General features: G+C 41.8%; 1 protein-coding gene across 1 annotated transcript in view; it reads left to right on the forward strand.

Annotated features, from left to right (window-relative positions):
- The first annotated feature begins 12,859 nt into the window (after nucleotides 1–12,859).
- WBP1L (WW domain binding protein 1 like) overlaps nucleotides 12,860–24,742 on the forward strand; it is a 60,059-nt gene continuing 48,176 nt past the window's right edge. Inside the window, exon 1 of the mRNA XM_063307092.1 lies at nucleotides 12,860–12,992. Coding sequence (XP_063163162.1) covers nucleotides 12,906–12,992 — 87 coding nt within the window. The 5' untranslated portion in view covers nucleotides 12,860–12,905. The remainder of the gene's footprint in view (nucleotides 12,993–24,742) is intronic.

Here is a 24,742-nt window from a genome sequence, read left to right on the forward strand (position 1 = left end):
TTTCTCCATTCTTCCATCATTTTTATTCCACCTCTTAGTTAGGATTTCATATCACAGCACAGAATGAGATTCTTACACATGTGACTGTGGTATCAATATAGCTTGGCCTCTTCGGAAGTTGCAGGTTGTAGAAGTCAATCTTTGTTAGGGCAGAATTTCAGTTTCCCTGGCACAGATTGTATTTAATTTTGAAAACAGCAATTCCAGAATTTGGAACAACTTACCTTTGAAAATAAAAGCAGAATGTGTACTGTGAAACCCATTATTTTGAATGTGTTTCTCTGTTAGATCACAGCCTTTAATTCTTTTTGGCTTTTTTCAGTCATGCCAATAATAATAAAAATAGTGGCATTTTAGTGCCAGAACACACAAAGGAATCTTATATACAGTATATTACCTTTGATGTTTAATTGTTTTGGATTATTATAAACTGCCAGATTTGGCAGTATATATATAATTAATAAATTGATAAATAATAATATACCCTATCAAATTCAGTGGGATTAATATCTAAGAAAACATGAATAGGATCAATCTATTATGAATCATATATAATTCGTCAAAATTTCAGCAGTTATACCACATATTTGTTATTTGAATTTATGAGTGAAATCTTATATAGTATGTCAAATAGCAGATATATTGGCAATATATGTATATCAGGTAAGAAAGAACCTCTGTACTTTTTAATAACCCACCACTGTCTGAGTTCACACAACACACTTGTCATGAGTAAGGATGGCAAGCAGGGGGCTCCTTTCCAGACTGTTAAGCGCATGCGTAGCACTGAGGAATTGGTGAGCCATTCCAAGAGGCACAGATTGGGACCGCCTTAACCTGCGGGGTTTATATGGCTGGGTTTTCCCCACGCTTGTTCAGTTTGTTAGGATTCCTGTTATGTATTAGCAATAAAACATTAGAGAACAGTTCCCTGTCTCAGAGTGTTTCCTGGGAGTCAGGACAACACTATACTAAAACCAAACAAATCATGCTACAACTTAGCACAAAGTGTGATCTAGCCATTGTGATTAGTTGGTTTTACAAATCAAACTGGTACCATTTCATACTGAGAGCTGGTAAGATTAATAAACAAAACCTTTCTTTTGTTTTTTAGCTCTCTGCAAACAAAGAAAATGTTTCTTGTTGTCAATGGCATTGATTCCTATAGGAAAAATGCTCAAGGCAAGCCAAGCCTGATGTTGTATGTACAAGCTGGATCTGTACTCATATCCATAAGTGCTACATGGCCCATCATTAACAAGATAGTACTTGAACATACAGTATGTGCCAACAATATTTCAAGCTACTGTGCCAATCCGTGGACTATAAGATGCCAATCAGCTGGCTTGTTTACAGAAACTTGGCAATTACTAGTTTGATTGTTGGTAATTGTAGTTGACTGGAACATTTCAGCAAGACCTGAAACCTAAAGCTGTAAAAGTTCAGTTACTAATAAACCATGGGTAGACATCTGTGCCTATTAAGTCACATGGAGGAAGCAAATCCATCCTTTGCAATCCTCATAGTCCCAGTGACCTTCTAACAACTTACTTTAGACCAGAAATAGAATTATCAGTCTTGCATAGCTTTTCCAACCTTAGCATATCTCAAAGTTCTGCCGATATAATATAAAAACAAATGTTTTCGCAAAGCTCAAGGCCATTTAACAGTGATGGCATAACTAATCTCTGTTAAGGTATCCTAAATATGCACTTTTGCCAAAATAATACTTAGGAATATAGTGCATCCAAAGGTTCAGAATGCTTCAAATATACTGAAGGGTTTTTTTTTTAACTTCAGGAATGCAAGAATAAGGCATTTGCTGAAAAAAAAATCTCAATTATCTGTGCTGAAGATATAATCTAGATATGTCAGCAGCTAAGTTGAAAGAAGAAAACATGTTTAGTTTAACTGCAGCTCCACAATTATTTGAATATATAGGAGGACATATTTGATGGTTATACTTTAGAGTGGACAGTGAGCAATAAGTGATTAAAATAAACATACAACTTCAGAATGTGAAAACTCTCAAGGAAAACCAGGTAAAACACAGGAGATCCATGATGGCTTATCAGCCACAGGGAAAGAGGGAGTCCTCTAGATTTCATCAGAGCAATGGCATTCAGAGAAGAGAGTTGAAATCTTTTGCCTAGCAATTTTCCAGTCTAAATCTTCCTCCATACAGTTGCTAATCCTACACCAATCTTCTCCAACTGAATTTTTTTCAGAGATGTTGGATTCCTGCCTTGATGATCATCAGTGTGCATGATGGCTGGGGATAATGGAGGTTGCTATCAGCAGGAAAAGTTGGGAAAGATTGTCCTATACACACAAACAGAAGTTATAGGTTCTTATACTGAATGATCAACTCCCCATTTGTCCTAGGAATGAGTTTTTTTTTTCTCCAGTACATACTGGATGCAAAATGATACATGAGGTTGTGCCAATTTTTCCTGAGGAACACCGAGTTCTTTCTGCTCTTCATCTGTCTGTGTTTGAACAGCAACGTTCAGACCTTGATAACTTCGTCACAAGCAGAGCTGGTAGTAGTGAGCAAACCTAACTTGGCTCCAAACCTCCTTATAAAACAATTGCTTTCATATTTATTTATTTACCAAGGGATCTCTGCAGAACTGCTGCAGAATGTCTGCATGTTGAATTCTCAATTCAGAGGGATACTCATGGCCTGTTTGGTTCAAAGTATTGCTCGCTTCATGCCTAAATGTAAGCCTGGAGTAGTAACAGTGGGATTTTCTGCACTGCATCTTTAAGATGCTTCCCTCCCATGATGGAAATTAATCTGGCTTTAAAAATTCCTTTCCAGATTTCCACCCCTTGCTCTGTTTTGGCCATGTCAATAGCCTGGTGTTCTGTCTGAACCATACTTATCAGTCCCAAATTGATGGATTCTTCTGCTTCTTTACTCCTCCCATCCATGATAAGAAAGCAAGCACTAATTATTATTCTTTCCATGGGCAGACATTGGAGAACATGTGGTTTCTATTGAAATGCCTTTGTATGAGTGCCCCTTGATTGACTCCCCCTTATACCTGACAACTCTCTATCCAGTACCTCCACCAATGGACCAGTAAAAAGAAAAAGGGAAAGCACACCACCTTTTTACCATTCTTCCTTTGGGCTACAAAGAGAAACTGTTAAAACTTTTGTCAGTTTCATCTGGTTTAAAAAAAAAAAAAAAGCAGTCTTTCACTGTTCTGCTGGTGAACTTGAAAAATAAGATAAAACAAAATAACAGCATTTCACCAGTCCATCAGTGAAACTAAAAAAAAAAGATTTACCAGCCAAGGTCCCTTCAAAAGGGGAGAGGCAGCCCGGCAGCCCAGCACAAAATGGACATGGAGAGCAGTGACCGGAGGGGAAGAGACATTCCTGCCGGAGAGCACAGTAGCCAATTGAAGTGGAAGTGTTTGCCTACAATGAAATGGAATGCAAGCCACAAACTGGACAGCACTGCTTGGGCTTGGGGAAGTAGGAAAATGTTAGTAGAGGGAAGAGGGAATGGCCTTGAGAGATAGGAGGAAAAGCTGCTGCCAAGGCAATGATCAGATAAAAGAAACCCGAATCTGGAGCAGGAATGTAACATATGTAAACATCTCAGACAAGCCCCTCCCTAGTTCACAGAAGAAAAAGGGAGGGGAGGGGAGATGCATTCAGACTTGCAAGATTCTGTTACTGTAATTTTACAGTAAAAGTAGTATTAGCCTACATGACTTTGGTTTCCTAGTCTGGTCTACCTAAAGGGCTGACAACACTACTCCTGATGTACAGCAGGAAAGGACAGGTGGAAGTTGTTTTCCAGTTGGTCTGGGACCAAGCAGAGGACAATGTGAATTCCTGCCCTCAAAAAGTAGTTAATGTCCTATACTCATGCAGGGACAATCTGGTAGTGCAGTTCAGCCTAGTGACAATGAATAGTTTTTCAGGGACTTATCTTTAGTTATTTTCTGTATTCCCAGACATTGAAACAGTATACAAAATAGTTTACAGCTTAATCATGTACATCATAGACCTACCAACTACAAAACGAAGCAGCAAGAAGCCCTACCTACTTCGTTTATTGGCCAGCAAATTGGGAAAAAATGGCTGGTTTGCCACTGCCATTAATGGCAAGAAGCTATGCAAACAAGTCTCCACCAATCAGTTCATCATTTGATTAGCAGAGACCAAGTCACTAGTTTCCCACTATCAATCACAATGGAAAAATGCCAGGGTTTACTCACAGGATAAGAAACCCCAATGTTTCTCCCTTCCTCACAATGACTCCGCTCAGGATGACTGGGAGAGACAAGAAGAAAGGATAAGATTTGATTAAAATCTTTTGCCACTTAGATTTTATTATATCTTTATTGTATTGATGTATTGAAATGGTTTTAAATTTTAACTTCATTTTATTGTAAACCTCCCAGAGTCCCCCATGAGGTGGAGATGTAAGTAAGCACTGACCCCCACCCTTAGGTTAATCTAACCTAAAAGATGCAATATAAAAAGAACATAAAAGAGAAGCAGGAAGGAAAATGCAAGCAAGACCATTCTTAATGACAAAGTTTGCATAATGACCATTTAAAATGGATTCAGTCCACGGCAATGTGCAGTTGGGCTATTTAAACCTGAACTTAACTAGGGAGGAAATGATGCTATTCAGATCAGTATTTCTCAGCCTTGGCAACTTTAAGATGTGTGGTCTTCAGCTCCCAGAATTCCCCAGCCAGCATGAGCTGAAGACCACACGTCTTAAAGTTGCCAAGGTTGAGAAACACTGCTTTAGCTAATACTTCATCTCACAAAGTTGGAAACCAGTGCTGCTGAATTTGGAGGCCCTCCTGTTCATTTTGCTGAATGCTTGGCTCCAAAGTCCTAATGGTATCATAGACTCAGGAACAGCCCAAACTTCCAGGTTTCTGAGTTCTGCTGAGGGAGTGTCCCTGTTTTCCTTTTTTCCTTCTGCTGCAGCTGATGAAGGGAGGTACTTAATAGAGATGTTTTCTGAATAGAACCAACAGCAGCTATGCCTTCTTGCTCAGTGTATTTGTTGACTGTGATCTTTCCCTTCTCAAGTTCCTTATACAGTAGTTATCGTCACAGGCTTACAGGAATTCCCTTTTATGTTTAGTTCAGTGGTAGAGCAGTATTCACATTACGTCATATTTTTGAGAGACATCTTCATCCAAACCAGCATACTTAAGAATTTTCTTTACATCTAGTGAAGGAGGAAGATTTCTCTTTTACTAAAAGATTGATACTACTAAGCTTATTTCCTCTCTAATGTGGCAGAAGTTAAATTGCAGTTCATTTCTATTGATTTCAATGGTGTTTACTCTCATATATCTGAATTCAGTATTAAAGATTTTTGAATGTGTTGCATGTTTGGCTAGATTCAGTGTCTCAGATTTCAAGGGCTGGGTTTCCATTTCCTGTATTTGCGTTTACTGTAATTCTCCTTTCACATCATAGCCTCTTCCAAGAAACATAGCCTTCCAGATCTTATGAAGAGTTATTTTCCTGTCTTTTTAAAGTAAAAAAGTAACCCTTATTATTACTGCAGTTGAGTCCCTTGTTTTCAAACAAAATCTGGCTGGCAAGTACCTTTTTATGTCTGACTCATTACATTTAAAGCAGCTAGAGGGAAAACAAACAAGCTCGAGAATGCGCACGTGCTAACTACAGTCTCTGGTTTAGCAATGCTGGAATATTAAGGGAACCAGAGTTGCCAAATACTTTTTGTGGAAGGAAGGGGACAAAATACATTGCTCAGTTAAATAATTAGCAATGCAACCTCCTCTTCAAGTCAGAGAGGAATCTTTATGAGGCAAAATAATTTTTTATCTTTCCCACCTATGGCAGGAAAGGAAACACCAGTTGCTTTCCTTTCTGTGGGCAAACCTTCTGAGGAGTGGTGAAAAAGGCCACAAAGTTTTACAGTTCTTCCTGTAATTCTGGCTAGAAGGAGAAACTCACAGAACTCTTATCAAATTCCCCTGGAAGAAAAAATGGGGGAAAAGTCATCTCTTTCATTACTGCACTGCCTGAATCAGTTAAAAAAAAAAAATCCTCCAGCCTTTTACTAGTTCATCATTTGACCAAAGAAACGGGGGGGCAGGGAACCAGATTTGAATGTATCTGAGGCAATCATTACACTGAGATTGGTTGGTTCAGATTATTCAGTTCTTGCATTTTGCTTCCTCCAAACTATTCTAAATGACTAGTATTTAATTAGAACTAGACAACCCATGACCCACTGGGTCACTGTTTCAGAGATATTTACTTACCTAAACAGAGAAACAGAATGACCACGGCCGGGCAAAAAAGCAGTGGGAGCAGGAGCAATTTCCAACTTCTTTCTGGCTTCCCCACTGACTTTGCTTGTGGGAAGCTGGCAGGGAGTGTTGGAAATCATGATCACATGATCGTGGCTGACCGCAGTGGTGCCGCAGCACAGGAGTGGCTGCAACTTTGCCAATACAACTGGTGAAGATCCTTGAAATTTCAGTTACACAGGAGTAATGGGTCCTGGATTTTGTATGCATTCTTTAAGTTAGCCGATTTGAGGTGCCTATATTCAAAAAGTGTTGCGGCTAATTGAAGATTATAAATAGACAAACAGAAGAGTTTTAGTAGTGGATAGATAGATAGAGAAAAAAACTGTGCCACTAGCAAAGCTAACAACAGCTTCCTGAGAATATGTCCCATTGCCAAGATCTCCACTGCTATTTTGAAAGTATAACTAATATCAACTGAATAATAATTTTGCCAGGTTCATTACACTATATTTTGCCTATATTGGAGACGCTTTCACTTCTGCCTCTCCTTAATCGTAAGAGGTTTCTTGGATCAAAGTTATGGTTGCATCAAAGCTTTTTGATTCAAGCTCACTGAAGAACATTGAAAAGTATGACTTATATTTTCAAAACTATAGTGAAGAGATTCATGCTAAAAATTTTAAATTGAAATTTTATTTAGTAAATTGAAACAGTTTTATGATAACTGTCATGAGTACTGATGGCGAGCAGGAGGGGGCCCCTATCCAGGGGGGAAAACGCATGCGTAGCACTGAGGAGTTAAGCAGCCATTCAAAGAGACACAGATCGGGCCCGCCTTAGCCTTTGGGGTTTATCTGTCTGGGTTTTTCCCACGCTTCTTCAGTTTGTTAGGATTTTATGTCTATGTAGCAGTAATAAAACATTAGAGACCTATTCCTTGTCTCAGCGTGGTTCCTGGCTGTTAGGACAATAACAGTTAAAAAAAACTTAAATACAACTATGATGAAAGTTTCTCAGTTCTGTTGGTATATCACAACAGTCTACTTCCAATGAAAAATAACTGAAAATTAGCAGATAAAACTGTGGGAGAGTTATAATATTAACCATATTTATTTCTGATTTCTATCACTCGTTCCCAACAGATATGGGTTAACTCACCAAACCCATTTTTTTTTGGTATATTATGATATTCTCCCGCCACATTTCACTTGTTGGACAATACTGCAAATTTATTAACTTTCATTCTTGTGAATAGTAGTGGTTAAGGTACCCGGCTATAAACTGGAGACAATGAGTTTTATTCCTACCTTAGATACAAAGCCAACTGAGTGACCATGGGCCAGTCATTCTGTCTCAGCCCTAGGAAGCAGACAATGGCTAACCACTTCCGAACTCTTGCCAAAAAAACTGTAGGGACTTGTCCAGGCAGTCACCAGGAGTCAAGACTAACTCAAAGGCAGTCTCCCTCTCTCCCTCTCTCTCTCTCACACACACACATCTAGCATTCTTTTCCACCAAGGAAATGCTAAACCTCTGTCACTCACTTCAAATATTAAAATAGGTATATTTCTAGGTTTATGAATCAGTTCCACATCTGAAATCCTACAATACTGTCCTCATTCAACAACCATGTTTTGATTGATTTTTCAGGGAGCTATGATGAACTTGAAAACACTGTGAAGCTAGGTGGCTTTGTTTATACAGGTAATCCTTGTTTAACGACCACAATTGGAACTAGCAACTCAGTCATTAAGTGAAGAGGTTGCTAAGTGGGAAATCACATGACTGCAACGATGCTTTCCTTTTTCCCCACTCCCCTGCCCTTTGGAATGCTCACCCCAGCACTGGGATAATTAGCAAGAAGATTGGGTGACTTTTGGCCAGTCACTCTCTCTCAGCCCAACTCACCTCACAGGGTTGTTGTGGGGAAAATAGGAGGAGGAGGGAGTATTAGGTAAGTTCACCATCTTGAGTTATTTACAGTATAAAAATAATAAAGGCAGGATAAAAAATAAATAATCGTTGTATTTACATTTATTGGAGAGGAAGGGATTACAAGAGAGTAAGCAGGCATGCAATGGGGAATACAAATTGAAAGGAATGCGCTGGTGCCAACAGCTCTGAGCGTGCCAGGCAAACAGCTGGTGTATTCCCCAGTGTGTGCCTAATTACTCTTGTAATCCCTTCCTCTCCAATCTCTGCAAGGGGGTGGGAAGAAAAAAAAATGGGTTAGGCACAGGAGAGATTGCCTAAACAAGCAATCCCTTTAAGCAGTCTCTCCTGTTTTTTTCTCCCCCCCCCCAGAGCAGAGAGATTGGAGAAGAAGGGGATTACAAGAGAATAAGCAAGCACACAATGGGAAATACACCAGCTATTTGCCAAGTGCATTCACATCTCCCACCCTGAGTACACTCAAGGCTGTTGGCATCAGCACATTTCTTTTGATGTGTATTCCCCATTGTGTGCCTGCTTACTCTCTTGTAACCCCTTAGTCTCCAATCTCTCCCTTCTGCGAGAAAGGAAAAGGAAAAGGAAAAAAACAGGTCAAGCACAGGACAACCCATATTGACTGTAATGGTGATCATGTGACTGAGGGACACTGCAAAGGTCATAAATGCGCACCTTGGTTGCAAAGTTATTTTTTTCAGCAATGTTATAACTTGGAATGGTCGCTGCACAAGGCAGTTGATAAGTGAGGTCTACCTGCATACTGTTTTGTGGTGCTGAAGCTCTGTAGAGCTTGTGGGTAGGCCACTGTGTAGCCTGCAGCCAGGTTAGCAAGTCCTTTAAAGTCAAAGTCAATGGAAGTCAAGGCAGTTGTGGATCATCTTACAGCTGCTTTTGAAGTATTGGGGAGCTGAAACAGTGATGGTGTAGATGTGCCTAGGTCTATGATGAACCCATTTTGCTTCTTGAATGGCTTTTGCTACTGCAGTTGATAATGTCACACAATACTGTTTTCTGCTGTCTTTCCTGCACAGTCTCCATCTGTATAGGACTCATCTCCTTTCAGCAGTTGGTGACAGTACAGTATGACCCCACCAAAGTTTTGGCTATGTCAGCATTTTTCATCAGGATGCCATTAGTCAGATAGTTAAATTTCTGCATAGTTCCCATTCCTGCTCACACTGCCTCTGCAAATTGTGACTTAAAGGAAGTCAGCTACTTTTGTAACTTTAGCCTTTGACAACTATGCCAACTCCAGCATGTTCAGTTCCAGTGCTATCCGTTTTTGTCTTCTAAGTTGTCTGAGTAGTTATGATCCACAATATCCCTATCCCATTTGTTTTTCTATGCTTCTAGAACACATTTGTTCATAACTTTCTGCAAGTTTATACTACACGTGCATTCAGATCCTCTATATGCTAAAAAGGCTACAATGGATATTAGAATTGTTCATATGGATTGTATGGCCATAGGATCATAGATTTTCTATTCCTGCTGAGAAAAGTTGACTATGGCCTAGTTCAGCCAAACTTTCTAGTTATACTTTTCTTCCTACTACATTTGAACATTCATCATATGCAGTATATCTCATCTGTACAGGTGAGAAAGCCATGATGATGTTAAAATGATGATAGGTTCATCATGAAATGACTGTGCAAATGGTGTGATCACATAATGATGTCATGGTCTTTGACCCAAAACATGCCCACTCTGGAAGCACATAAGTGGCATCATTTGCATCATAACGTATTTACCATCATTTGCCCTCCTTTGTTCTGCTTTGTGGATGCCTGTCTCTGCATCAGAACTTTCATTCTATTGGTTCTCAACATAATTGGTTCATTCATCAAAAATTCATTCACTTGGTTCTCTATACTTAATTATTGCTCTTCCATCTAATTTTTCAAGCTTTCCATATCCTCCACAATTTAGAGTTGCAAACAAAGAGTAATCTTTGCTTTGGCTTCTCTCAGTTTCTGCTGATTTCAGTGATGAATGTTCTTTTATATCTGTTTGAATGCTTACTTTATAAATCTCGTTGTCCTTTTTATGTTTATGGTTACATCTGATTATCTTTTATTTTGATATATATAAACAATATAAGTGCTTATCTGCAAATTTATTTATTTATGTAAACTACCTCTTTCCCTGCCTAACTCAAATGTGATTCTGGGCAGCTAATATAGGATTAAAAACAAAACAAGATAACAAAAAAGCAGAAAAGAACTAAAATACCACAATATAAAACAACATAAACAGAAGCCAAAAACCCAACATATTCAAAATCCTAAACCAATTTTCCAGATGGGCTCTTTCAACATCTAATCTAGTGATCAGGGGAAAAGCTAAGTTTTAGAAACCTTATCGAAGGCCAGCAGGGCCTGGACCATATGAATCTGAGGGGCTATCCAAAAGACAGGCATCACAACAGAGAAAGCATGCCTCCTAGGTCCCATCAGATGGCATTGTTTCATGGAGGGGACCCAAAGCATGCCCACTCTGTTGGATCTCATGTAATGAGCAGAGATAACTGGAGATAGATGATCCCACAAATAACCCATCTCTGTGCCATGAAGGGCTTTATAGGTGATAACCAGCACATAGAATTGCACCCAGAAGTATATAGGAATGCAGTGCAGCTCATGAAGTAGTAGTGTTACCTGGGTATATCATGCTATACCCAAAACTATCCACACAAATGCATTCTGGACAACTGTAGCTTAGATAGTCCAAGCAGGAAGTGATCAAAGCACAAGTGACTGTGAGCAGGGTCTCTTGATTTGGGAATTGGCACACAAGATAGAGTTGTGCGAAGACCCTTTTGGCCACAGCTGCCACCTGTTCTTCAAGCAGGAGCTGCAAATCCAAGAAGACCCTCAAATTGTGCACCAGATGTATCTGGGGGAATGCTATTCCATCCAGAGTTAAAGATGGAAAGAAGGTTTAAACACACCATGACTCAGTCTTGCTTGAGCCAAAGCCTGTTCTTCCTCATCCAGCCTCCCTTCCCACCACTGCCACCTCCTCTGCCTCTTTCTCCAGACACTGGGAAAGAACGTTGATGGCATCACTTGGTAGGCTCAAGGTAGAGAGGAAAAGCTGCTTATCATCAGCTCCCTGATGATACTTAACCCCATTTGATACTTAACAAGTGGCTTCACCCAGCAGCTTCAGCTTCACAAAACAGATGTCTAGGGCCAGACTTTCCCTCTCTGCAAACACTAATTGGAACCAGCCTCAGAGAAAGTAAGAGGACCACCCAACAAATGATCTGGCAATAATCTCTGACTTCTATTTTGAAGTGTTCCTGTATGTATTAAGTAAATGTGCAAAGGAGTACAGCTTTCAGGGTCTGATGGTGGACTTATCTGCACATCTTTCTGACTGTGGCTGAAAAACACTTTGCTATCATTTTTAAGGATATGTCCTCATGATACAGTCTTGGTATCATCCTCAGACCATGACTGAGGCTGTCTAATTTTGTATTTATTTGATCCAGTGTTAAAGTGGTACTTTGCATCTTCTCTTGCCATAAGCCTTGCTATGTGCACAATCTGTGCTGCTTTGACAGCAATGTGGTGATGGCATGGCAGGGGCTGGGATTTGCCCGGAACACTGCTTAGAAGCAGAGTGCAAATAGCTACCTCCGCTTTGGTTCAGCCTCTCTTGCACTGGGTGGTACAACATAGAAGTGCCTGTCCCAATCTGGTACTCTACAGACTGTGGGATTTCTTGTTCCAGAATTCCCAGCCAACATGGCCAAGGTTAGGATGCCATGGTTGATTGGCTTAGTTATAAACTATGAGTTACAAATCACGGTGACTGAGATCATATAATGTCCTAAGTGATAAATAAATTTGATTTTGCTTAACATACTGTGTGAACCTAGCAACTGAGGTTTGTCAAACATGCTTATGACTTAGAGTGAATGCAAATAATTCTTTACTCAATTATCCATGGTGAAGTAAACCATGGTTTAGCATATTGTATGAACTCTGCCACTACTTGCAGAGTTGTCATCATCACATCAGTCATAAGAGAAATGCAGTGTACGTATGACAGAAAGAATAAGGTAGCTTTTCCTTAGCATTTTGCTGCTGCACCCAGACAATGAGTGGACCACACTGGATTGTCTCGTCTGTTCTGTCTAGGCAGGCTTGTGTGCCCAGGACTTCTTGCTCTGGTGCCCAGGGACATTAATTAGAGAAGATACAGTTACACCAACTATCTTCTCGTTCCTGCAGAATCAAAGCGTCTAGGAAGTGCTCCCTTCCACCCTCCGCCCCCTCCGCTCCGTTTCTTACAATTAATCGCTTGTCTGAATTCAAAGGCCGTAATCGCACCCCCCTTTGTTCCGTTCTCTGTCCTCTGTCTCTTTAAACGAGAAAGTTAACGCGCTGTCTCGTCCATCCATGCATATTTCCGCCACATTTAACATGGCCGTTTCGTAGCTCCTTTTTTTTTTCCGTGGGCGAAAAAGGCGGAACCTATTTTTAATACTCCCATTTCTACAGGAGTATTTTAAATAGCAGCAGCAAAAGCCAATGGAAGAAAGGAAGGGCCTCTTTCTACCCAATGGGAATCATGACATGGGTGGAGTAAGACTCTTGGGATACCCTAGTTCCCGGCCAGGCTTACAGTAGTCGGGTGAAGTTGGCTGGGGACCGGGGGGTGGGGGGGATGGACCGGAGGCTCTTCGGTGCAATGGCTTTGCTCCTCTTCCAGACCTTGCCCGAGGGGATGCCGGCGGGCATGGAGCCCGCGCAGGTAAGACGGGTGAAAACAGGGAGTGGGAAGCGGGGTTCAGTCCCGGAGGTGAGGAGAGCGAAGGGCAGGGCATGGAGGCCGAAGGGGGTCGGGTGGGGTAGGAACGATAGCGGAAGGCAGGGCGAGGGCAACGGAAACCGAGGCCAGGCCTCTGCCTGTGTGGGAGTTGCAATTCCCAGGGAGCGTTTAGAAATAGGATTGGGTTCGCTCTAAAAGCGCCTCCGAAGCGAGGACGGCTTGAAAAGAAGTGCTTGATTCAGAGAGGGTGATGGTGGCTGGAAGGTGAAATTCGGTAGAGAAAAAGGGTGAATCTTTTGAAATACTGTGCTTGTAGCAAACGTTATATTATCTCAGGTGTTCCGGCTCTAAAATACAAACTAGGGTGTAAGTGGGAAATGTTAAATGTAGCACCTCGTCGTCATGATAGTGACTAGGTTGGAACAAAGTCGCCCTAAATGACAGACTAGAGGACCTCATTTTAGCCTAGCGTCTTGGGTGAACCTATTCCTTACGGGTAGTTGATGGTTCAGTTCGTTGGAGAAACCCAGAAAATCGAATTGAGGAAATTGTGAGGACTTTAACCGGGGCCAAATCTAGGGTGGAAACACATATTAAGTCACAATAGGTTGCTTGTGATTCAGGATGTAAGTGGTAGTTTCTGGTTTAATGTTTATGAATCCAGATTTGTGTATTTAGTAAACCAGGATCAAGGAAGCTATGGCTTAGCATAATGTGTGGAAACTACTGTTTGAACAAAATAGTAGATCAAACTGTGATTGCTGGGAATCAGTATACTGGTGTAAACCCAGGTAATGGAGTTAATTGGTAACCATGATTCACTAAACTATGGACAGCATGTATGAACTTTGCAACTGGTGTGTATGCACATACACAAAATGGGAGCAATCTTTGCAATTCTTTCCTTAATAACTGGGAGGAAATTCTGTCAAAAAGGTGATACTACTTAAAATTTATTTATTTGTAAAACTTTATTTATTTATTGGTAAAACTGGTAAACTTGAGCCTTGTGTAAAGAAGACAAGAACTCACAATTCTTACCATTAAAAAAAAGCTGATATCAAGAGGAAAAATGACTTCTCAGTCTTCATTTGGTTCTAGAAAAAGAAAGCTGGCATTTGTAGGTGCTCAATTTTTGCCAGATTCTAGATCATGAATACTGGCTCTACTGAAGTTGTCTAGCACCATGCCCCTTTAGGCAAGCACTACTAGCTCTAGTTATCTTCATTTACCTTTGACCTTTCCTCAAAAGGCATGGGATACTTGAAGCTTGTAGGTGCTAGACAACTGGACTGCATGACTTCAAGTGATAGGGCTTATTTGTGAACAGTCTAGGCTTCTGTAACTGAATATATTTTCCTTTTATTTTTCTTTCTTTCCTTTCTCTTTTCCTTTTAAATATACATATACCATTCTATGTTTTATTTTGCTATTTTTGTTATAATTGGTTGGACCATAATTGTCTTAACCAACCCTAGCAGGGCTTTAGCAAGTATTAGACTTAATATAAGTTAGCATAGCTTTACATTCTCGTAGTGTTTTGTAAATTCTAATATTACTTATGTCCTTTTATAGTAATCTGTCCTAGTTATTTATAACATTTAGATTATTCATTGTAAAATTAATTGTAATTTTATAGGATTCTCTCATGCTTAATTCCTGTACTCTGTAGTTTTACATTAATCTTACCTTATTTTATTCTATCAATGTGATTTTTTAAAATTTCTATTTTAGAGTAATTGTTATGGTCTGTGATTGAAATAAAATTGATTGTGGACAGTCAGCTGTACCAATAAGTTGGAAATTCCCGGTCTGTGTCCTGTATGCTAATCTGTTGAAAACAGCAGAAAAGTTTATGTCCTTGTGTTGGCCTCATTAACTTGGCAAAACAAGTTGTGGACAGTGATACAGGATTCTATCACTTTTGGTCTTCTAGGCTCTTGTTTTTGTATGGGCTCCCATCTTGGGGGGGGAGGGAAGTTATTTAAATAGAACACAAATATTGCCATTTTAATTGTTTTTAATGTAGTATTTTGCATCTGAGTTCAGAAATATTAATATTATATATGTCTCTGCTGCTTCATTGTGAAGCTGCTTCTTATTAAATTTGTCAGTGCCCTTATCTTCTAAAATATATAAAATTGTGTGAATGCTACCCATGAATAAAGCTAATTATTTTATTAAGGTTAGGATTAGGGTCGCGGTGGCGCTGCGGGTTAAACCGCTGAGCTGTCGATCGGAAGGTCAGCGGTTTGAAACCGCGCGGCGGGGTGAGCTCCCGTTGCTAGTCCCAGCTCCTGCTCATCTAGCAGTTCGAAAACATGCAAATGTGAGTAGATCAATAGGTACCGCTTCGGCGGGAAGGTAACGGCGTTCCGTGTCGTCATGCTGGCCACATGACCCGGAAGCGTCTACGGACAACGCCGGCTCTAACAGCTTAGAAACGGAGATGAGCACCGCCCCCTAGAGTTGGACACGACTGGACTTTACGTCAAGGGAAACCTTTACCTTTACCTTAGGATTAGGCAAGAAATAAATATGCTACTTTTAATCATTAGGTTTTAATCTACACATCAGATAAAACAATGGTAGAACTTTGCAGTAGTCTAAATAACCTTTTCATTGTTTTAATATTTCTAACCAAATTTAAAAGTGAACTTTTAGTTTTGCATAATTCTTTAATTCCAGGTTTTATTTTTGAGACAGCCACTTTCATTCCATTTTTTAAAATTGATATTTGCCCTTTATATCAGGAACATTCAGAGTGGGATCAGGTTCTGAAGTGATTCAGCTTTGGGTGTGTAAATTATGAGGCCTGTGGATGCAAAGCTGGGGCCATGTCAGGACTAAATCAGGGTCTTGTTTGGACAAGCTTGCTTGTCCAGGCAGAGTGAGAATGAGTTTGGGCAGTGAACAAATGCCGTATGCACACAAAGCCAGATCTTTGTCAAAGCATTCTCCAAATTTTCTTCTCTTTGCTTAGACAAGCTTGTCTAAGTTGTCTAGGTAGAGCAGGAGTAAATTCTGATAAGGCTCTGGCTTTGCATGCTCATTCAGGCAGACAAAGCTGGAGCTCTGTCAGAACTCACTTCTACTTTGCATTGGTAAGTTGGCTGTTAGTTATTCTACACAGAAGTTCTGATACAAGTTCTACTTTGCATGCACAACACACACAGACAAGTTTGCAGCCCCAACAATTTGAGAAATAAGAGACATAACTACAAGGATCAGACCTTGCTAATTGCAAATTCTGTACTTTTTAAAGGGCAATGCTGCAAACTTCATGTGAGGTGTATTTTTTACTTTAAACTGTGAGCCATACCTCAGTATAAAACATTGCTTGAAAAGATCCATGGAAAAAAATGCTAATGTGTAAACTATATAAATCCAGAAAAGAAAAGAGTTTTCGGATTAGTTTATATGTTACCATTTTCTTTCATGGATCTTTTCAAGCAATGTTTTAGAAATATTGCATTACACACACACACACACACGCACACAGACATAATACAGTTTCCATAGTTTTTTAATTAGATGTATGATGCATATAAGTCAAATAACACCGTTCTTTTCTGAATGAATGAATGCATGCAACTGATGGAAACCTCCAGAAATAATAGGAAAACGTCGTATTCTCCCTTGGCATTTTATATCTGACCTTTAGATTACTATCCTTAAATTAAGTCTGGGAGATAGAGAAGCTTCAGAACTAGTATCAAGCTTGTTAATAACAGCTATCTCATCTAAATAATGACTATAGCACAAAAAGTCAAATGTGTTTCAGACTTGTTTACTATTTGTGCCTATTCATTACAACACTTAAATTATATGTGGTACATTACTGTTTTGCACATGTATTTAACCTGTTGTCATGTTCACTGTTTCATTGTGCACTGTACGTCGTAACGTTTCACATACCAGGGCGCTGACGCGCGTTTCTGTTGGGAGGGAGCTGCTGTGAAACCTTGTACCAAGCTCTGTATCTATGTTCATTTCAATGGAATGTGTTTGGGTTATGTGCTCTGCTCAAGAACTTTTCCCGCAGACCATCAGAAGCCGTTAGGAGCACCTGGGATTGTGAGCCTGGGAAGATTCTACAGGGGGAGGGATCTCATTTGTACCAAGGGTTTTTAGCTTGCATTTGGCACACTTTTTCCATTCTCAGCTTTCTTTGTGATCCTGCATACTATTCTTTAATAAATCAGATATCTTTGTGATCCTGCTTATGAGTCTGATGGTGTTTTAGAATAGGCAATCCTTACATAAAGCTGAGAATCTCCAAAGTTGTACCGTTAGCTCCTACCAAGATTAGTTTCTTGTGAGGGAAAACAGTTAATGATGGCCGAATCCAAGCTCACAGCTGAGAGTCTTGAGGAGCCAACTGGCTTGATGCCCGAGTCAACGGTCAGGAGCGGAGAACTGAGCCTCACCCCAGAACCTTCAGGTTTCCGGCAGGATTTGAGTTCCAGCCCTGAGGTAAAGGAATCTGACGATGGGAGAGCACCAGAGCAACCGGCACCCAGCGAATCGCCTGCAGAGTTGATCACCTGGGATGAAATGGGAGAACCCCAGCCAGGGACGTCCCAGGCGTCCTGGAAGTACCGGTTCCCGCTGACCCCAAACATAGAATCTACCACGGTATCAGCAGGGAGACAGCCTAACACGCGAGGGAGGGAGGAATCTCAAACCCCTGAAAGGCTAAGAGTGGTAGAGGCCAAATTAGAATCGATGGAGTACATGATAAAAAACCTGTCTCTGTCATGGGGTGGGGGGCAGCCAAGGTGCGAAGGAGATTCCAGCTCCATGCAATCATCCTCCATCCCCTCACCTGGACCACCGGCGGAGCGGGGCCGGAGACGGCGCCAGGATGAATCTCCACCCCGCAGAGTTTGACCATCAGTGTCCCCACCCCGAGGAGGGAGAACTACTGTAACCTGGGGCCCAACCACACAAGCAGCCGCTAATTCAGCTCCAACAGGAGCAGGGGTGAAAGACTTTTCTGTCAAGTTTGATGGGGATCCAACTAAGTTGTTTTGCTTTCTCACTAATGCTAAAAGTTATATGAGGCAGTTTGGACCATACTTCCCTTCCGAAGAGGCTAAAATAACTGCCATTGCCACCAAGCTGAAGGGACGAGCGGCTGACTGGTATGTTCAGTTAAGTGAGGCTGACTCCCCTGAGCTTGAGGATTTTGAGGAATTCATGTGGGTGTTAAAGCTGCATTTTGAGGATCCTCTAGCCAAGGCAAGGGCTAAAAAGGCACTGAAGGATCTTACCCAGGGCCAACTGTCTGTAGCTGATTACGCCCTGGAATTTAAGGCTTTAGCTGGGAAAATCCCCAACTGGTCTCAGTCAACCTTAATAGAACGGTTTAAAGAGGGACTCAATAGGGACGTCCTACGATGGGCGTTGTGTAGAGACGACCCAGAGTCATTGTACGAATGGATCTGTCTGGCCGGCAAGGCTGAGTATGCCCAGCATATCTACATGCAAACCAAACGACCTGAAAAGCAACCAGCCATCATGAGGGGACCCCGAAGTGCCGCAACTGCTGCCCGGCCAGACTACAGAGCCTGGGAAGAGAGAGATCAGCACTATGCGAGGGGTCAGTGTCTCTGATGCGGAAAGGAAGGGCATCGAGCAGCTGATTGCCCAAAAGCCAAGGCTGGAGATCAAGCGGGCAAGCTGCGGGCCAAATCACCCCCCCCCTCACGGCGGATGACAGCAGCCAAGGGGGCAGCTGACGCTGAGGAAGTACTCTACTTCTTGGGAGAGGCTGAAGACGACTCTAAGGAGCCGACAGGAAACGCCAGCCACCTGCCATGAAGAGCGCCTGCGGGCAGGTGGAGGAGGATGGGCGCAAGGATGCTATGGTGAGTGTTGTCCCACTCTAGCAGTGAAAGTGAAATTGGGCTCCCGCACAAAGACTAAAGAGGTCTGGGCTTTAGTTGACTCTGGGTGTTCCAGGTGTCTAATTCATCCTGATCTGGTTGCTGCTTTGGACCTGCCTAGCTTTCCCCTCCAGCAGCCTTTGATCTTCACACAGTTGGATGGTTCAATGGCGGGGTGGGGGGGCCGGCGACCCATTTCACTGGAACTGTCGCAATGCAAATGGGCAGCCACCATGAGATTTTAAAATTTATAGTAGCACCTGTTGACAACCCCTTGGTAATTCTGGGGATTCCCTGATTGACCTACCGAAGCCCACATATAAATTGGGAACACAGAACTCTGACTTTTAAGGATGGGTTTTACCAAGCCCCTACCGTGGAGAGGGCTTCAAGCGCGGGGGTTGGAAGGGCTGCAGTTGCCACGCCACACCCTAGTTTGGCACGTTTAGAAGGCTTGCCCGATCAATACCAAGATTTTGCAGACGTCTTTGGAGAAATGGAAGCAGATCAGCTACCCCCCCATCGGAAAACTGATTGTGCCATAGAGTTGATTCCTAACGCCCAATTGCCCAAGCCAAAAATTTATCCAATGACTCAGAAGGAGCTTGGGGCATTACAGGACTTTATCGACAAAAATCTGTCAAGGGAGTTTATTGAACCTGCAAATTCCCCAGTTGGGGCCCCTGTGCTATTCTGGGAAAAGAAAGATGGCACGCTTAGACTCTGTACGGACTATCGGGTTAAATTCCATCTCAATCTGCAACAAATACCCTCTGCCACTCATGAAGGACATGTTAGCTCATTTGTCAAAGGGGAAGATTTTCTCCAAGCTCGATCTTCGTGAAGCCTATTTTCGCATCTGCATACGAGCTGTAGACAAGTGGAAAACCACTTTTAATTGTCCACTGGGTTCATTTCAGTACAAAGTCCTCCCTTTTGGGTTAGCAGGGGCGCCCGGAGTCTTCATGCAATTGATTAATGAAGTACTACATGATCATTTGTTTAAAGGGGTCCTGGTTTATTTGGACGATGTGCTCATTTACACTGAATCCGAGGAGGAACACGAACGCCTTCTCAAACAGGTGTTAAGCAAGCTTAGAGATGCCAAGCTTTATGCCAAGCTTTCCAAATGTGAGTTTCACAAAACCCGACTTGACTATCTAGGCTATAGGGTATCTGACAAGGGCATTGAAATGGACCCTGAAAAAATTCAGGCGATTTTAAGTTGGGAACGTCCCCGCACCCGGAGGCAATTGCAAAGTTTCCTAGGGTTCAGTAATTATTGGCAATTTATCCAGGGGTTTGCTGAGATTGCTTTGCCCCTTACTGACTTGCTACGTACCAAGGGTTTGGGGGAGACACACAAGGTAAAGCACCCTGGGGCAGTGCTGAATTGGACACCTGAATGCCAGGCAGCATTCGAGAAGTTAAAAACCCTCTTCGCTGCTGAGCCTATTTTGCAGCACCCCGATCCTGAACGCCCCTTTGTGGTCCAAGTTGATGCTTCTGACCCCTCAGTTGGGGCTATATTGTTACAGAGAGATTCTGAAAATCACTTGAAACCCCTTATTTGTCCAGAAAATTTTCTGAAACTGAGCACCAGTGGCATGTTTGGGAAAAAGGCTTTTGCTGTAAAAGCCGCTTTGGAAGCCTGGCATCACCACCTGGAAGGCGCTAAATGCCCTTTCGAGGTTTGGACTGATCACAGGAATTTGGAAGCCCTCCGCACCCCCCGGCGTCTCAGTCCTAAACAAATTCACTGGGCTCAATTTTCAGTCGCTTTAACTTCCAGTTAAAATTTATTCTGGGAAAGAAAAACTTTCTGGTGGATGCTTTGTCACGTTTACCTCAGGACTCTGACCACGTGGCAGATATAGTTGGGACTGTTCTCACTGAACCACAACTGGGCTTGGTTGCCATCACTCGGAGCCAGACCCGTGCGCAGGCAACCCCACCCTCAGCCCCGTCTGGGAAGCAGAAAATGCAAGTTCCTTGTCAGTTACAGAAGGACTTTCTGCAGGCACTGAAATCTGACACTTGGTTGCTAGCTAATAGAGACAATGTTTTTTTTGAAAGCAGTCTGGCGTGGGTGGAACACCGCCTTTATGTGCCTGAAACTTCAAGAGCTGATGTTAAGAGCAGCGTTCCCATGATGACAAACTTTCTGGACACTTTGGTTTTGTTAAAACCTTGCATTTGGTTCGCCGTCAATTTTGGTGGCCAACCTTAAGACGTGATGTAAAAGACTATGTTGCTTCCTGTCCTGTTTGTGCCATGTCAAAGCGTAAAGGAGGTAAACCACAGGGGCTTCTACAGCCAGTGGCCAGCCCATCCCGTCCCTGGGATGAGATTTCTATGGATTTTATTGTGGACTTACCCCCCAGTCAGAAGAAAACTGTCATTTGGGTTGTAAAAGATTTTTTCTCCAAACAAGCCCATTTCATTCCATGTGCGTCCATCCCGTCGGCCCCGCAATTGGCCCGCCTATTTCTCATTCACATCTACCGTCTCCACAGTAGCCCCTCCCGTTTGGTCAGCGACTGCAGGACACAGTTCACTTCCCAGTTTTGGAAATCATTTTTAAAATTGATTGGCACCAAACAGGCGCTGTTCACATCGTCGCATCCCGAGACTGACGGATCTACTGAGGTTTTGAACTCTGCCCTTGAACAATTCCTTAGAGCGTACATAAATTACCATCAGGACAATTGGGTGGACTTGCTGCCTTTTGCTGAAGTGGCTTACAACAATGCTGTCCATCAAAGCACCGGGCAAACCCCTTTTCGTGTGGTTTCTGGTCACGACTTTGTTCCCATCCCTGAGCTGCCACAAACCCCTCCCCAATCCTGTTCTGCCTCTGATTGGGCTGTTAAGCTGGCTGATTCCTGGCCGGTGATTCAACAGGCTTTGGCTGATGCCCAGTCTGCTTACAAGTTTCAAGCCGATAAACGTTCTTTGCAACACAATTTCAAAATTGGGGATCAAGTATATCTTTCTACCAAATTCATCAAGTCCCTACAGCCCTCTAAAAAACTTGCTCCCAAGTTCATTGGTCCTTTCCCTATTGTTGGTCTTATCAATCCAGTTACTGTTAAGTTGGACCTGCCTTACAATTTGAAATGCTTGCACCCTGTTTTCCATTGCAGCCTGCTCAAACCTGTCCACCACTCTTCCCGCTGGCATCCCCAACCTCCTCCTCCTGCTCCGATCATGATTGATGGGCAACAACACTTTGAAGTCAAGGAGGTCGTTGATTCTCGCAAGCTTCGAGGCACTCTCCAGTACCTGATCCACTGGAAACACTTTCCTCATCCTGAATGGGTGCCTGCTCGCCACGTTAATGCTCCTGATTTAGTTAACCGTTTCCACTTAGCTTACCCTTTAAAGCCTGCCGCTTAATGTTTTCTTTCTTTTGGGGGGCAGTATGTCATGTTCACTGTTTCAATGTGCACTATACATCATAACATTTCACATGCCATGGCGCTGACGCACATTTCTGTTTGGGAGGGAGCTGCTGTGAAACCTTGTACCAAGCTCTGTATCTATGTTCATTTCAATGGAATGTGTTTGGGTTATGTGCTCTGCTCAAGGACTTTTCCCGCGGACCATCAGAAGCCGTTAGGAGCACCTGAGATTGTGAGCCTGGGAAGATTCTACGGGGGGAGGGATCTCGTTTGTACCGAGGGTTTTTAGTTTGCATTTGGTGCGCTTTTTCCATTCTCAGCTTTCTTTGTGATCCTGCATACTATTCTTTAATAAATCAGATATCTTTGTGATCCTGCTTATGAGTCTGATGGTGTTTTAGAATAGGCAATCCTTACACCTGTTCAGGTTCAATTTTTTCCCCCAGTTCTTCAATTTATACTAAGCTTCTTTTTGTTTCTGAGCATATTTTTGGAAAATAATGACTCCAAAGGAGGAGAATTAGCAGAAGGAGTTGTTGCTATTTGTGACACAAAACACACACATTTTGAAGGAACTGTATGACTATTTTGCCATCTCTGAGGTATGGCCTCTGGTTGCTAAGAGCAAGGTACTGTTCAACTTCAACTGGTAATTCTTGTACCTTGGAAAAATTGTATACTTATTTATCTTTAGAATTAGCTTCTGCATTGTATATTAAACTCTGTTAAACAACATCCATATTTTCAGGTATAGTACATGGATTATTTATTAGCATGCTAAGTCCATAACGTTTTTACTAAGTGGAAGGTGCAACTACAATTATCCTACTTGCTGAAAAAGGTGAATTCTGATATTCTTAAAAACAAAAATACTGGGGTGGTTCCTTAATTTTCTAATGGTTATTTAGTGATCCATTATTACAAAAATTTTGAGAAACTACTCTAAAGAAATACAATCTAATTTGGATTGTACTTTTTCTGATCTTATTTAGCTATTGTCTGGATTTGCTTATTGCATTAAGATAAGGGTTCTCAAAATTTGTAGTGCTGTAATCCCTGTAAAATAATAAATATGTGTGACTTCCTATGAATAATAATGCAATAATATTTGTATGGATATTAATACTACTGGAAGAATTAAATCTTCTCCAGTTGTGTGGAGTTTTTACACTACTGTAGAAGCTTGAGATGCCAGCTCTTCTCATTCTCCAGTCAGATGGTCAGGTATGATAGGATCTGAAATTTTCCCCATATTTGGAAGCAAGCTGGTTGGAGTGGGAAAAAGTGCTGTGGAAGCCTCATTACTAAAGAAGCCAGGTGGCCACAAATAGCATACCAGATAGCAAGACAGCCTCTGAGAAGCTGTCTGGCAATGGCAAAAGCAGCCAAGAAAGCACACTATTTTTACCTGTGGCTACCCAACATGGTGAGTTTAATGCTGCGATATCTTCCCAGTTCTGAGGTGCACCTGCCTTGGCCCTCTTTTCCATCAACTATGCATGACATGGGCTCCTTCCCTCCTGATTTCCCTGTGAGTTGGAACATTAATTAATTAATTATCACCACCCATCTCCCCCCAGAGATGCTATTCTCCCACCCACATGTGTCTCAATCCTTCTGGCCACCCAGAAATTCTCTCACCTCTCAAATTTTTTCATGACCCCCGGGAGATTGTGATTGACAGTTTGCAGACTGATGGACTAAGACATTATATAGTGTATTTTATATGGCTTTAGTTTAGCGTAATGAGGGAACCCAGCCAATTGTGGTTTAGTCAGCAAAACATGGTGACATGTATCCAGGCTTAAGGTAAAGTGTGAACCCTGTCATTGTAACTGAAAGTTCAGCATTCTGCATGATGTAAAAGAGTTGGCTGTGTTTAAACTATGGGGGGTGTTTTTAAATTATTTGGAAGTGAAAGAACCTTTCCTAAAAGTCACAAAAAGAGCCACATGCCATATATTTGGGATGGGTCAGTATGTTAACAGAGAAAATAATTAATGGAAGATAGTGTTATAGTGAGTCATGTCCCAAAATCATGTTTCTTGATGGATATGAGAAATCATATTGGGAAAGTTGCTCTTAAAGGTATGTATCAAAGAGTTGATTATGATTTTGCAATGCTGTCTTGTGGGTAATGGATTCTGCCAATAGATGATAATGTTGAATGCTGCTCTGCAATCTGAATATGGGAAAACAACTGATGATCGAGTTTCATTATCACAGAGACTTGCAGTTGATTTTCTTTTGGTGTATACACATTTTCTCATTCAATGGCAATTAACATTTCTCTTTCTGGAATTGGAGAACCTGGGTCTCCTTTAACTCTCTTGTTCATCTATAAAAGGCCCTTTTGGCGAAATGGAAAATCAGAGTCCATCCAATGTGTTGCAAACATAGTAGTCTCTAAAGGAGTGAATAACTTTTTTTTTTTGGT

This window comes from Candoia aspera, chromosome 6 (assembly GCF_035149785.1).
Source record: "Candoia aspera isolate rCanAsp1 chromosome 6, rCanAsp1.hap2, whole genome shotgun sequence".
NCBI lineage: Eukaryota > Metazoa > Chordata > Lepidosauria > Squamata > Boidae > Candoia > Candoia aspera.